Source organism: Serinus canaria, chromosome 5 (assembly GCF_022539315.1).
Source record: "Serinus canaria isolate serCan28SL12 chromosome 5, serCan2020, whole genome shotgun sequence".
Taxonomy (NCBI): Eukaryota; Metazoa; Chordata; class Aves; order Passeriformes; family Fringillidae; genus Serinus; species Serinus canaria.
Window position 1 is genome coordinate 21,647,503 of NC_066319.1, and position 13,828 is coordinate 21,661,330.

General features: G+C 39.3%; 1 protein-coding gene across 1 annotated transcript in view; it reads left to right on the top strand.

The window, feature by feature from the left end:
• HSD17B12 (hydroxysteroid 17-beta dehydrogenase 12) overlaps positions 1-13,828 on the top strand; it is an 83,098-nt gene that overhangs the window by 37,634 nt on the left and 31,636 nt on the right. Inside the window, 1 exon segment of the mRNA XM_030240022.2 lies at positions 12,325-12,435. Within this exon segment, the coding sequence (XP_030095882.2) occupies positions 12,325-12,435 (111 nt within the window).

The window sequence follows — 13,828 nt, forward strand, 5'->3', positions numbered from 1 at the left end:
AGAGCATTCCTTCTTAAAGCAAAGTTGTCATCAAGTTCTATCTTCCACTGATTTGGAAGTAATTGGCATTGTTCATTAGTAGCCTTCATTTAAGGCTGTCACTGCAATGTCTGGACCTACCTGTGACACTGATCAATCTAGTGACAGTGTAAATGCAGCAGAATAGGTGTCACTGCCTGGGTAACCTGTCTAACTGCTGATGCTTGCTGCCCACAAGGAAGGAAGCTACAACAAGGTGGTGCTTTTTGGTGGTTCACTGCAGTAGCTGGATGATAGTTTGCTGCATTTGTGTGGGCATGTGCAGTCACGTTTCTAGCAACGTTACATAAAGCTGTTTTGCTAAGTCAAACTATAACTGAAAGAAGTTTCTACAAATAATCTTGTTCTGGAATCAAACACCTATGCATGAAGTGACAAGCTTCTTGAAAGTGTTCATAACCCTTTCAGTAACAGTTTGGGGATCTCTTTCTCCCTGGGAATTAAGCACGATGCTGACAAGATAGATAAATCTACTGCTTTGACTTTCAGCACTTACATGGTAGCTGCTGGGGGAGGTTCTCAGATTAAAAACATAGGTACATTTCCCTATGTGAAGCAGCCTGTAATACATAATTACTGTTAGGCCTCACCCAAACATTTTTCTGCTTCCTTTCCTAAACCATTCTGAAATGAGATGACTCATGCTGGGTTTTCAGAACACTTCTTTTGACAACACTGAGCTACTGAAAAGTATACCTTGTTCATCGTGGCATATAGTGAAGGATTAGGATAGTCTACATGAACAAGCAAGCCTGGGTTGCACTTTTAGATCCTGCTAGGTTTTATCTGGACAGATCCCATGTGGTCTCTGAAGTCTGCTCAGATGTTGTCACATATAAAGTGGGTGACTTTTTTAATGCTAAGTGTGTAATTTTAATGATAAGTCTATTTAAATGGTTCCCTTGCAGGCTTCTAAGGTAACTTTAAACTTCTTGATGGTGGTCCATTGTTCTTCAAATTGCTCCTCTTGGGTAATGACTCTTAATCACTTTAAGGAAGAATGGCTGTTTAACTGATTCAGGTTCTTTGAGCTGTGTGATTCTGTGCATGTTTTCAGTTTCCTCCTCCTTTTCATTAATCAGTCTTATGCTTATCCTATTGAATGGCAGATACACTCTGCCATAAATAATGACAGGGGTTTTGAGACTCAGCTGTGTTCATTCTATTTCAGAAGACTCGTCTGCTCATAGGGTAGACTTCTACTAGGAGTGACATCTATTTACAAAATACAAGTTGTATAACCACCATCATAAGGGAAATACTCATATGTCTTTCTGCATGTTAAATGCCAGCTGACCTGGAGCTGTTTTTTTTTTTTTTTAATGTGCATATGCACATTAAAGTGTCTGAACTGATGTTACAGGAACACCAGATGTTCTGAATGTACAGCTCAGTTTGAGCCACAAAAATTAGGGGGTCAATTACAAGTTTTTGAAGAGTTTATAAGATTTTTCACTATGTGTTCAAGCATGTTTTAAAGTTTTTTTTTTTTGTTTGTTTGTTTGTTTTTTTTTTTTTTTTTGCAGAGTACTTAGGTGTTATGGGATTTGCCATAAAAGAAATAGGGATATAGGGCTAATATAGGATAGAATAGGAAGAATATAGGATAATAGGAATACTCTATTAAGAAATAGAGTATCAGCCACTGGCTAAAAAAAAAAAATTAAGAATTTCCTTTTCAGTTGTCATGGACAACCATTATGAGGAATTATATAAGTTTTATGGAAATATATTGGATCTTTTAATCAAGTTGTCATGCCCAAGCACAGACTATTAAGGTCACTGTAAAAAAGGCTTGTCTAGTTTAGTTCATGCTGTTTCACTGTTCCACCACTTTTCTGAAGTGTCTGTTGCATTGCATTGTTAAACACTTCTAAATGTTCAGGGAGGATCAGGAAGAAAATTTCTCTGTGAATGGAGACAATTGTTTGAATGCCACATAATGAGTCTATTCCCTGATTTGCTGTATTTAATAATGAGCACGGTCCAAGACATCTCAGGTGCTCTGTGCTAGCAGTTGGTTCTTGAACCACAGATTTGCAGACAGAAAAGCTTCAGTTACTGCACTGGATACATTTATCCTGAGGGAATTGAGAACCACTTTGCTGTAGAAACTCATTACCTAGGGGCTGTGATATGAAGAATGTAGTGCAGACTATATAAGCAAGGAAAAAACTTCGGTTTGTCTATAGGGAAATTATCAAAAGAATTTGGTATTGGTGTCCCTTGTTAGCTGGTACCTTCACAGGACACTTCATGGAGTTGAGCATGAGCTGCAAGAGCCAGGAAAAAACTGCTACTGCTTGCTGGTGTTTCTACTTAGAAGTCTGAATAGCTACTTACTTCTAGGTGAGTGCATATAAATCCGCATGGCAGATTTTGTCATCAGTTATTACAGAATGAAAGGAAATTCCTATTTACTTCTTTAAAGTTGGTGGTTTAGTGTTTCATACACCCAGATGATAAAATTTGCTCCAATTAAATTGTTTGAAGTGAGAGAAATCAATTGTTTTTCCAATGTATTCTCCAAAATTAATATTTAATTGGAATACACTGTAAGCCTTTCATACTTGGGAACTACATACATGCAGCCTTACATGCATTGGGAACTAATGTTCAAAACCTGGATTCTGCTAAGATGTCTATAAGAAAATACAAGTTTCTTCTATAAGGAAATAAAGATTTTTTGCAATTTTGCAAAAATCTATGTAGCTATTTCATTCCAATACATTTCCTCAGCCCAGTGTGTAGTGTATCTAAGTTGCTTGGTCATAGTAGCTTCATCTTGAACTACTCTCTAACCCTAAAATTTTGGGTGTCATAAACTGATAACTGTCATGCTCAGGATCTGTTGTGTTCTTACTACTCTAGCATGATTTTTGAGTACAAAAATGGGATGTGGTGCCAAACCCAGAAATGTTTCTTCTCCATTGGGTGGGTGGGTTTTACAGTTTTCTATGCTTTCTTGGTAACCAGATTGTGGGCAGCATTCTGAAGCAGACATGATGCTGACCCCTGTGCTTGTGCCCCATCCCTCACCATGACCCACTGCAGCAACTGGGCCATGCCCCCATGACAAACCTGACCCCTGCAGATGCTCACCTGCCCCTCCCTTGGAGCACTTGGCTCCTTCATCTCTGCCCTGTCACTCAGACTTCCTCTCTGCTGCACCCCAGTAAATCCTGCTCACATTTTGGAGTTGGCAAGTAAGATTATTTGTGTTTAATAGAGGTGGTTGAAATGCACACAAGTTCTGAGAGGAAGGGGACATCTTTTGCACAGAAATGACATTCTTTGCACAAAAATGACAAGATTCACTTGCCTGAGCTTAACTTGAAGACTAAGTGAATCTGGCAGTTATTCTGACCTTTTGTGATCTATTTTAAGGTGAATGAATGTGTCTGCAGCCTTCTATCACCTGAGCCAGGTTCAGGTTGACATACTTGAAATCCCCATAAATTTCTTGAACTTGACAAAATGGCTTAAAATATTTTAGACTTGTTTCACATAAAGTTGTAGTGCAAGGATCTTCCAAATGAGCTCTTGGATTTCATTTCTGAAGAAAGTTTCCTTTGGATGAAGTGAAGGAAGTTCTCTTGGTTTTGCCTTGTGTGAGCCACTTAGTAAAGGAGCAGTTGGCAGGCACTGTAGGGAGTGGACAGAGGATTCAAACAGAATTAACTTCTATTTAATTTATTAACAAATTAATAAATTACCTGATGCAAAAGATAGAGAAGTTGGAAAGGGAGATTTTTTTTAATTTTGAATTTTTTTCTTCTTTAAGCAGAATTCTGCTTCTGTGGTTTTGGCTGGATATTTTCCCCCCTTAGTCCTTCTTTTTTTTATTGTCATCCCTTGAGTTTTCTCAGTGACATTTTATCTGGATTTATTTAAAGAAATTGAAGAGAGTACTTAGAGAGCCACACTTGACAGATGTCCTGCAAACTACAGGATACAGTCCTAGAACTGCTTCACCTCTTAGGAGAGTTTTGAGGCAGCAATCTGGTAGGACCATCCACAAGTGAAATGTTCTGCAAATGCCCAGTGATACCCTTGCAGAAGGACTTCCTTTCCATAACATCTGTCAGCATATGGAGTAACAGACCACATGTCACAGGTGATTTTAAGGATGAAAACCAGGAAGTTTATTGGTCAGTGTTATGGATCCTACAAAACAGTAGGTGAGCTGACAAGCTCTAGGAGATGGTGCTTTTTCACACCTGGCAGGACTGAGTGAGCCTCTTTCAGAAAGAAGGTGCTTGCTGTGAACCCCACTGCCAGTGTGTTTCTATGCAGTACTTATTAATAGTTTGTAATCCCAGAAAGTCCAGGGAAGGGAATGTATGAGGGTTATTTGAATGTGAATTCAGTACTTTTGGGTTCCTTGTCTGAATGTAAACACAGCAGAAGTAGCCTCTTCCTCTCCTCACATACTCTGCATATTGTGCTTGTAGGATCAGGACGAACTTGGAGCTAATGGTTTCTTGAGTCTTAAAGCTTTACATGTTAGGTAATTGGATCAATGGGCAAGTGACTTCCTTGGTACTTTTGAAACCCAGATGTGAACAACCAGAAATTGTCTTCCCTGCAAACATTTGGGGTCCCTGCTGCCTCTGCCTGGCAGTAGTTGTGTGGGGGGACACTCTGCATTTTCTGTAATACTCAGAAACATAATGCCTGTCTGTGCTAACGACCTGTCTGTAACATAAGCCTTTAGGGATGCCAAAACAAGAACCTCTTTAAACACCTTTTGTTAACGTGTAAGCTGCAATCTACTGCTTATCACTTTCAGTGTAAAATAAGCTGAACATCACATGAAAAGATAAGTATTGGATTGTTTTCACATTGGATTGGGTGAAAGTCTGTTTTGAAAGTCTAGTTTAAGCCAACTGGTGGAAGCTCTATTACCAAGAGACTTAAAATTAGGCCTTTTAAGTATCTCTGCATGGAATGGTCTCTCTCTGGCACAAGAAAGGACTGTGTGGTGCAAACAGTGCTGTCTTCCTTCTGCAACTTCATTCTATGAATGTGTATTTTAGTCTTATGTCACTTTTTTAGCAGGTTAAGTTCCATTACATCAAGTCCTTTTTATCTGTCAAAGCTGTAAAAATCCCTGAAAGACTTCTCTACTGAGGAAATGGTGATAATGGCTTCTATGGTTTTTCAGGAATATGTTGTGGTGAGGTAAAAAATGCTAGTTAGTAGCTCTTCAAAAGAAAAGGAAATTCAGTCGGTTTGTTCTGTACAACAAATTCTTTAAAAAAATATCCTTGAATATGAGAAATAAAAAATCTTCAAATTTGTGTAGCTACTGGATAAAAGTATGCCTGCTGTAACTTCTTAGGCATATGCCACACTTCCACTGCTGAGTTGGCTACTCTATTTCTTCGAGCAGTAGATGGGGACTAATTAACAATGGATTTTTCCTTACAAGTAATACTTTAAAGAACCCTGAAAACTTGTCCTTTTAAGTGCCTGACTTTGGGATACAGCAAACATTTTACTGTGGATGCTGAATTGGAGGTATAAAAGATAATGCTGAATTAGCCTAGAAACTTGTCTCCCTTTTAAAATTTGCTTTAATTCAAACAGAGTGACTGACTTAAATGTCTTGAAATTGACTTGAGAGTAAGGGCACCATTTTTTTTGATAATCCATGGTATGACACCTTTCAGTCTCTTTAAGTGACACTAAATTCTTCTTACAGTATATTTTTTCTGGTCTTTCTGAAATTCATTCTGTTGAGCTTAAATCTGAAAAAAAAAAGTGTTAGGGTTTTTTTAATAATTACTGTTCTAATAAGTATATGGCTGAAGAATTTAGACTCCATTTTGCAAAAAGTGATGCAAAATTCATGTTTTCATGAATTTACATACATATCAGGTGTACACATTGTCACAGACAATAATTATGGCATTAAGGGAAAGGAAATGTTACAGGAAGGATGGGAAATAGTCCATATGCCCTTCCTAAAATGATTAAGTGAATTAAAAATAGCTCTTTTCATGCTTAGTAACAACAAATACATCAATGAATATTAAAAAAAAAAAAATCTTGCTGGGGGATTGAAAATAGTGCTGGGGAAAGAGGAGAGATGGAAGGAGAGTTTGAGAAGCTGCCTACTACAAATAGCAACCTTCCCACGCTTCACGTTGTGCATCCCCCTGAAACAGCTCAGCATTGTGCCCTAGCCCACTCCTAGTGCAGCTTCAGCCAGAGTGGGTATTTTGGTGCAGAGAGCTATTCTGGGAATCACCACTGCTGACAGCACAGCACAGCATGGCACGGCACGAGGGCAGCCGCACGTGCGGTGCCTGGGAGCCCCCCGTGCCTGGCACACGGGCTGAGGGGCGCGTGGGGAGCACCGCGCTCAGCTCGCCTGGCTGCCTGCAGTCCCTGCAAACACTGCCAGCACTCCAGTGTGCAGCCCCCCTGGCTGCCAGCCTCTGCAGCTGTTTGTCACAGGCTGCTTGATTTTGTGTTTTTAGTTAGCTTGGTAATTAGAACAAGCTTGATTTAGAAAAGCTTGCAATGCTGAGCATAATATTTGGGTGAATGGCCTTATTGATTGATCCTGCGTTGCTCAGAATGTGTTTCTGACTTGGTTAGTGTGTTTTAGAAATTGTAATGTATTTTGATGTAATGGCAGTCAGAGGAGCGCAAATGGAGGCAGTTATTAATAAAGTGTGTTTTCCCTCTGTTTTGTAGTACTGTACATACACATTAAAAACTTACACACCCAAATGGCTCAATGGTTTTTGGACTTTGGCTTGGAGAGCTGAAGTCATCTATGACAGCTGAGAAGTGAGGAACTGACTTTTATATATCTTTGTATATTGAAACTTAAAGTTAACAGAACATTTAAATTAAGATCTGTCATTGTTTTATCTGCTCTACAGCTCTATGTGATTAGATTTTTAAAAACATTATCTCTTTTAAAGGAAGCTGTTTCTGTGTGATTACATGTACAACTATTGCAGTATGTAAGGAATCCCCTGGAAGTCCTGCATGTGTACTTGAATGAAAGGAATTGGAACCTATTCCTAGGGGCTTGACCAAGTGTTCACATGCATATGCTTAAATTTATGGAAATTTATGGAAACATAGCAAGTACTGTTAAATTGTAGGCAGAAATGTTAAGCTGTGCAGGAACAGCATAGGCTTCCTTTGCAGCAGGTGCAACAGAGCTTCCTTTTAGCAATTTCTTCAGTTATGAGTATTTGACTTTAGAGTTTCAGACCCTTCAAAATGTTCAGAAAAAACTAGCTCTTGTTATACCCAGCTGATTTTAAAATGCTTCTGCATGGTGGATATATCACTGTGTAATAGCAGTCTGCTACCACTAGTCTGGAAGTACTTAGTACTTCTGGAAAACAGATTCCATCCATCCATGACACTGTGAGTTACTTCTGTGAACTCTGAAAGTCTCAAGTTGGATACATTCCCAAAATGAATGGCTCTCCCTTAAAACCAACCAAATCCTTAGTAGAGCTCTCAGCAGCCACTCTATAGTCTTAAATTCTCCATCTCTGTCCTGCATAGATAGAGTACTAAAAAGCAGGAGGTTTTAATGTTTTGCTTTCATCTCTCAGCTTCTTACCCTATATTGAAAGGTTACAAACCCTGCTTCTGGAGACTGGGTGCTGGATTAGGATGAGTTTTACCACTGCAGAGATACTGGAAAGATGGCATCTTTATTTGTGGATGTAGTTGATTCTCCTTGACTAAACAAATTTGCTCTCTCCTGTATGATGAAAAATGGAGAGCTATTTTTCTGCTGCTTAGACTCTCTGACCATCCTGAAGCTAAAGACCAAATGAGACTTTTTATGTTTCTGCAAGCAGTTGTGTTTTACTGTATCACTGTGATGGCAATATTTATATTGGCTTTGAATGTAAAGTGGTGAGATGCTTCAGTTCTAGAAAGAGTTTTTAATGTTCTTTCCCTGATCTTGGAAGAGCCATTCCCACTACCTGCTTACAGTGTGGGCCTTGTACCTCGAACCTCTCCATTGCAAAGTTTATTGGATTTGCCTCAATGTACTTGGTGCAAATTCAAGCTGTTCCAGCAAACTACTTTGAAACAGGTGGTTCAAGAACTAATGTTATTTTTTTAGGGATGAAGATCTTGTAATTTTCTTGTGTCCCAGCAAGACTTTGCATGATAGAAACCCTGACACTGCTTCTCTTTGGTAAACTGAGCTGCTTCTCCTGACTACCAAACGGTGTCTGTTTTCTGTTGCATCCAAGTACACAGGCTTGCCCCTCTTGGGGAACCTTCTTTCAAGCCCAGTTTATCTGTGTCTGAAAAGTTCCTTAGCATTTTCTTAGCCAAGAACCAAGATTTCAGGAGGGCTGCTGATTTGAATTATTTGCAAGCTTAAAAATATTTAAAAATAAATTTAAAAAAAATTGAAAATGCTTGCCTCCTCAGCATTTTACAGTTCTTTATTATTGTGAAAAATGTAGTTAAATAGTGTATTTAGAGTTTAGCTCACTGTAGTTTCTAGCTTTCTGCTTTATTTTTTTTAATTACAGTGTGATCTTCTTTTCCTGGTGTTCTAGGCAATGTGGTGTTATTTTGCAAGTCAATCTTTTTAGTAGACAAGGTGTGCCCTACTTCACCCGATAGTTAAGATTAGCATTTTCCTTGCGTAGCAAGACTGGCTAAGTTTTCTGTAAGTCAGACATATCTGGCCTTTGGAATTAATTAAACATTTGCTTCACCTGCTGATGTAGCTGCCGAGCTTAAATGAGAAATCAGGCAAGTGTTGTCCTGTTGGCTGTTCCTCAGATGGTTGTAAGGGGTTTTTTATACTTATTTTGAGTAAGTAACACATCAGCCAAGGTTTCAGACACTACTTGGAGTCCTCTTCTGAGGATACTGAAGGTAATGTGTCCTTCAAGGGCTTGTATGTGAAAGTGTTTGTGCTTCTGATGGTGTGAAGAATGTAGTTAAATAGTGTATTTGTTTCCAGACTGTCTCATCCTGTATTGTGCAGAAATGCACAATGGGAACGTGACTCAGGAGGTCAGCAGTTCTTTTACCACTGCAAAAATAGGCACTTTTTCAGTTATCTTATGTTCCCCTTTCAGTGTGTATCTTATGTACTGCTTTTGTTTGCATGACCACTGTATTGGACTGCACTGTGCCTCTGCCTCTGGAGTTTCTGTTCTTGGGTTGCTCTCTGGATCTTGGGAAGAATACATCCCAGCATCTTCTGCAAAAGTTCACTTCATCTTTTTGTTATGTAGTGTTTATACCAGCCTGCTCTATCACTATTGGGACTGTTGGTTCATTCAGCCTTTCCACAGCTGTGAAAATTTGTTCATAGTCCACAACTTCTCAAATGATGCTGTGATTGCAGAGGATCATGTCTGCTTTTCTTGGTTTACCAGGATACTGTTGAGCACAGTTGGTATCTTGCTCAATTATCATATGTCTTGGCTAAGGTAATATGGACCCTGGAAATTCGCTGGACATGTGAATGTTTAGGTTAAAACTTATTTGTAGGGTCAATACTGTTCTCAACTGAGTTTTTTAGTAAATGAGATGACTGGGACACTAGTGTGTCAGAATTGGGAATTGTGAAGGAGATCTGCTGAATTTCCTTTCCTATCCTATGGGTAGGTGATGACTGACTGTTTCACAACTATTGATAACGTGCTGCTTGTAATATTTAGTTTCCTGCTAAGGAGTATTTGAAATACCAGTTCCAAAGACAAAACATCAGGTCCACTTTTCAAAATATCATCAGGAATGCTGGACATGCTGACAGGTAATAGCTCTTTCAGATCCTCTAGCTGTGGCTGCAAAAACTGGCTTATACCCTCCTTTTACTCCCTGTGGCTCTGAAGTATCTCCTGGTCCTCAAGCTGAAAGCTCCATTAAGGAGTTTCAGATTTTCTCTTGGACAGCAGGAGCCCAGATACCTGATATCCTAGATAACCTGGATAAGGGCATAGCCTATTTGCTTCTTTCTCTATTTCTCTACATCTCAGTGTCTTTTTGGCAGATAAAATAGGAATGTGCTCTACTCTGTCTTGCAGCCCATCTGTTTGAGAACATCTTAATCCTTAAGATCAAGGAAATTCCCTTTTCCATTTTTTCATGCAGAGCAGAGTACACCTGCTCTTCTGTGCACCTCATGCTCTGACTACTAGACCAAGTTTACATGGAAGTGGCTTAATGCAATTTGCATTGTCATTTGGTTTTTCAGGTGTATCTCGTAGCCTTTTTACTGAGGTAGGGGATCCTCCCACCTGTTCCAAGTTCTGGGACAGAGCACAGGGTATGAAAAAGTTAGAGGAGACCTGAAAGCTGTTGTGAAGTGGGAAGGAAGGGTTTGGTCAACTGGTGGTATCTGCAGGGGCAAGACAGTCTTGTATGTTTGTGTGAGCAACTTCACTAAGACCTTGTCCACTCTGGCTATACTAGTGGGCAGCTTTCTACTTCTCACATGGTTTTATATGTTGGAATGTGCACTCTCTGCAGCTTTGTATAGGAGTATTGCTTAACTACCGTTAGTGTAATGGCTCTTTGCTAATTTTCTAAAGGCTCAAAGAAGGGCCTAATATAAATGGTAGTGTGAACACTTTTTATTTTTGTTTTCTATTTATAGTGTTATGTAAAGTAATATGTATATCATTTATAGCATTGTTTATGTTTATAGCATTCAGATTTGTCTTTACCTAGTCCTCTCAGTATCTCTGTAGGGATTTGAAGATGGATTGGTAACAATCCTTATGAAGAGTGTTTAGTATAAAAAGGACAGTACCAATTGAGCAAGTTTGTGAGAATGGTGTTTGGGTCCTTTAAACAGCTTGCATTTCACAAAGCATCTGAGTGGCAACAGCTGCAGATCCCACAAAACAGTTAAAAATGGCACGTGTGTAACGTGTGTGACTTGGGCTTTGCCTGTTCAGTCCATTTGCATGTATGAGATGAGCCTCTAATGTTGTTCTTAATTCTGTGTCCTGTAAAAAACCAAATGTGTGTGCTAAACACAGCTGTGTTCAAAAATAGACTATTTCTATGCCCCCCCCCTCCAGTGTTGAACTTGATTTTCTTCTGACGCGATCACAAGACTGCTGCTGCAGTAGGGGCTTAATGCTATTTACGTCGTCATTTGACATAGCAACATCTCTCAGGGGATTTTTAAACAATGCAGCTGTTCAGGAGAGATGAAGAGGCTGAGGATGGGAAAAGGAGCAGAAATAATTTCATCTGCCATTAGGGATATTGGGGGGGGGAGGGGAGGCAGCGTGCAAACCAGTGAGTTTAGTAGATTCATGATTCTGCATGAATGGATGGCAGGATCATGGGAGTCACGGCTTTCCCTTGAATGGGAAGGAGCATCATGGGAATCTGGCTGCTTCTAATCTTTTTTGTGAATGATTCTTTTCCTTTAACATGGCACTGGTTTTTATGAATGGCTCTGGGGGCAAAGTGCTGCAAAATCCTTCTCGAGCTGTATACAGGTCCCTTAAGGAATGCTGGGGTGGGAGTCGGGTGCAGCAGGACAGAGATGCTGCGATGTTATAAGATACTGTTCTGTTCTTTTGAAGTCTGAGAGGACATTGTACTGCTTTTATTTCAATATAATTTAGCGTGATGAAAGCAGAGTTGCTTTTTATATGAAGCATTTTTACTACGTTCCTTCTTGTTTTTCAAAATGTAGTTGCCTACATGTGTTTTTCCTGTTCTAGTAAGGCTGGAGATGACAGCACATCAGAAGGACTTTGGAATGATCAAATTTGAAGTTCTGCTCTTGTTCACCCACACGTTCCCTTTTTGGTACATGTTCAAAAAACTAAAGATTCAAAAAGTTTTATGGGACCAGAAATAAGAATGAAAATAGAAGGCAATACAGAATTGTTTTCCTTGGTCTGAAGCAATTAATTTGCCATTTGGCTTAAGATAAAAAAAAATGTTCTTGTCAAGCTGGACTTGAACACTGTTGTGTACATGTGCTTCCAGATTTCTCCATTTTTGCTGTTTTATGCAAAAGTGTATACTTTGCTATCTTGCCACCTTTCTTGTCCCTTATAAATAAAATGTACAGAATCATTTGAGAATTTATGTTCTCATCAGAAGTTACTTAACGTCATGAACTTCCATGCAGGTAATGTTAAAATTCAAGGATTCGTCTTGCAGAGGTGGAAATGTTCCTGTGTAATGCTAGCTACTTAAAATGTTTTGTGAAACCTAATTAACTGATACAGTCTTAATATCTGAATGGTAAACTATTTCAAACTTAAACTTCTCGAAACTGTTTTTTTCTAGGGGAGAAGTACAAAGTGGAAACAAAAGTCATTGTGGCAGACTTTGGAGAGAGAGAAGATATTTACAATGGAATCAAAGCAGGATTGGAAGGCCTAGAGATTGGTGTTTTAGGTTTGTATCTGTCTTTCTAAATCTTTCATTGTGGTGTTTTGTTTTGACCTGCCTGCTAACATCTTCCCATATTGAAGTTTATTGAGACTAATTCACAAAAGCTGCTATTTGTCTGACTAGGTCTATGTTGCTGCATGCTTGAGATGTTTTCTAGCTTGCTGTTGATACACTACATGAGACAATACTTGCATGTGTACCTACTTTCTAGGAAGTATGATGTTCATTGAATGTGTGATTGTTAGAGGCCTTTGACTGCATACACCATGACATGAACACTTGGGGTTGTTGAGCCTGGAGGAAGTCTCTCTCCGGGGAGACCTTGCTGTGCTTGTGCACTACTTAAAGGAGGCTTGTAAGAAAGATGGGGACAGTTTGAACAGGGCTTTTTTAGTAGACGTGTTGCAAGGAGCAATGGCTTTAAGCTAAAAGAGCGTAGGTTTAGATTAGCTATAAAGGAGAAAAAGATACGGAAACATTGGAGCAGTTTGCCCAGAGAAGTGGAGGATGCCCCATCTCTGGGAACATTCAAGGCCAGGTTGGATGGGGCTCTGAGCAACCTGACCTGGCTGAAGATACCTCAGGGATTGGACTAAATGACTTTCAAATGTCCCTTTCAACCCAAAATATTCTATGATTCTATGACCTAATGCCATCTTAGACCCAAAGCAAGCTTCACATACTTAGCTTAGGAGATATAAAGTTTAGGAGTACAGTCCTGTGGGAGAACCATGAACTTTTAATTACAGAGCTGTTGAAATTCAATCATTACAACAGAACATCAAGTAACTGTGTCCTGCTTCAAAAGTCCTAAGCCTTTTCTGGCCATGTTGGTAAACTGTGTTTCTTTTGCTGATAGGAGCACTGTATGCATGAGTATGGTTTGCTGCATCACAGGAGTGTAGGTGGTGTGGGAGTCCTTGAAAAGACAAGGTGATCCCTCCAGTTACTTTGTCAAATGTAGAACTGAGGTGATTTCATATAGGTGTTTCATCACAAGCTAGGAAGAGTTTCAACATACCAGCAGTTTACCTGAATCTTTTTTGAACAGTGCAGTAAATGCAATTGCTTATTGGTGTTCTGTTTTGGTGTTGGGTTTTTTTCCCTGCTTGGAAACACATATGTCTGTTCATTTCCTGTGTTTCTGTGGTTAGTCAGTATAGGGATGAGAACCTGTGATGGTTAAACACATGAAAAAAAATGTGGCTCAGACATCTACTAGTACCTGTCATCTGATAAAGCACTCCTCACTACAAAACTCGTTTTACTAACTTGAAGTGCAGTAATTGGAGCTTTAACTGTGGGGTATTTTAGGCATATTTCAAAACAAATTTGTTATATACATGATAATATACTGTATGAACTTTGTTGCTGATAGATGAATCTTGTTGTACAA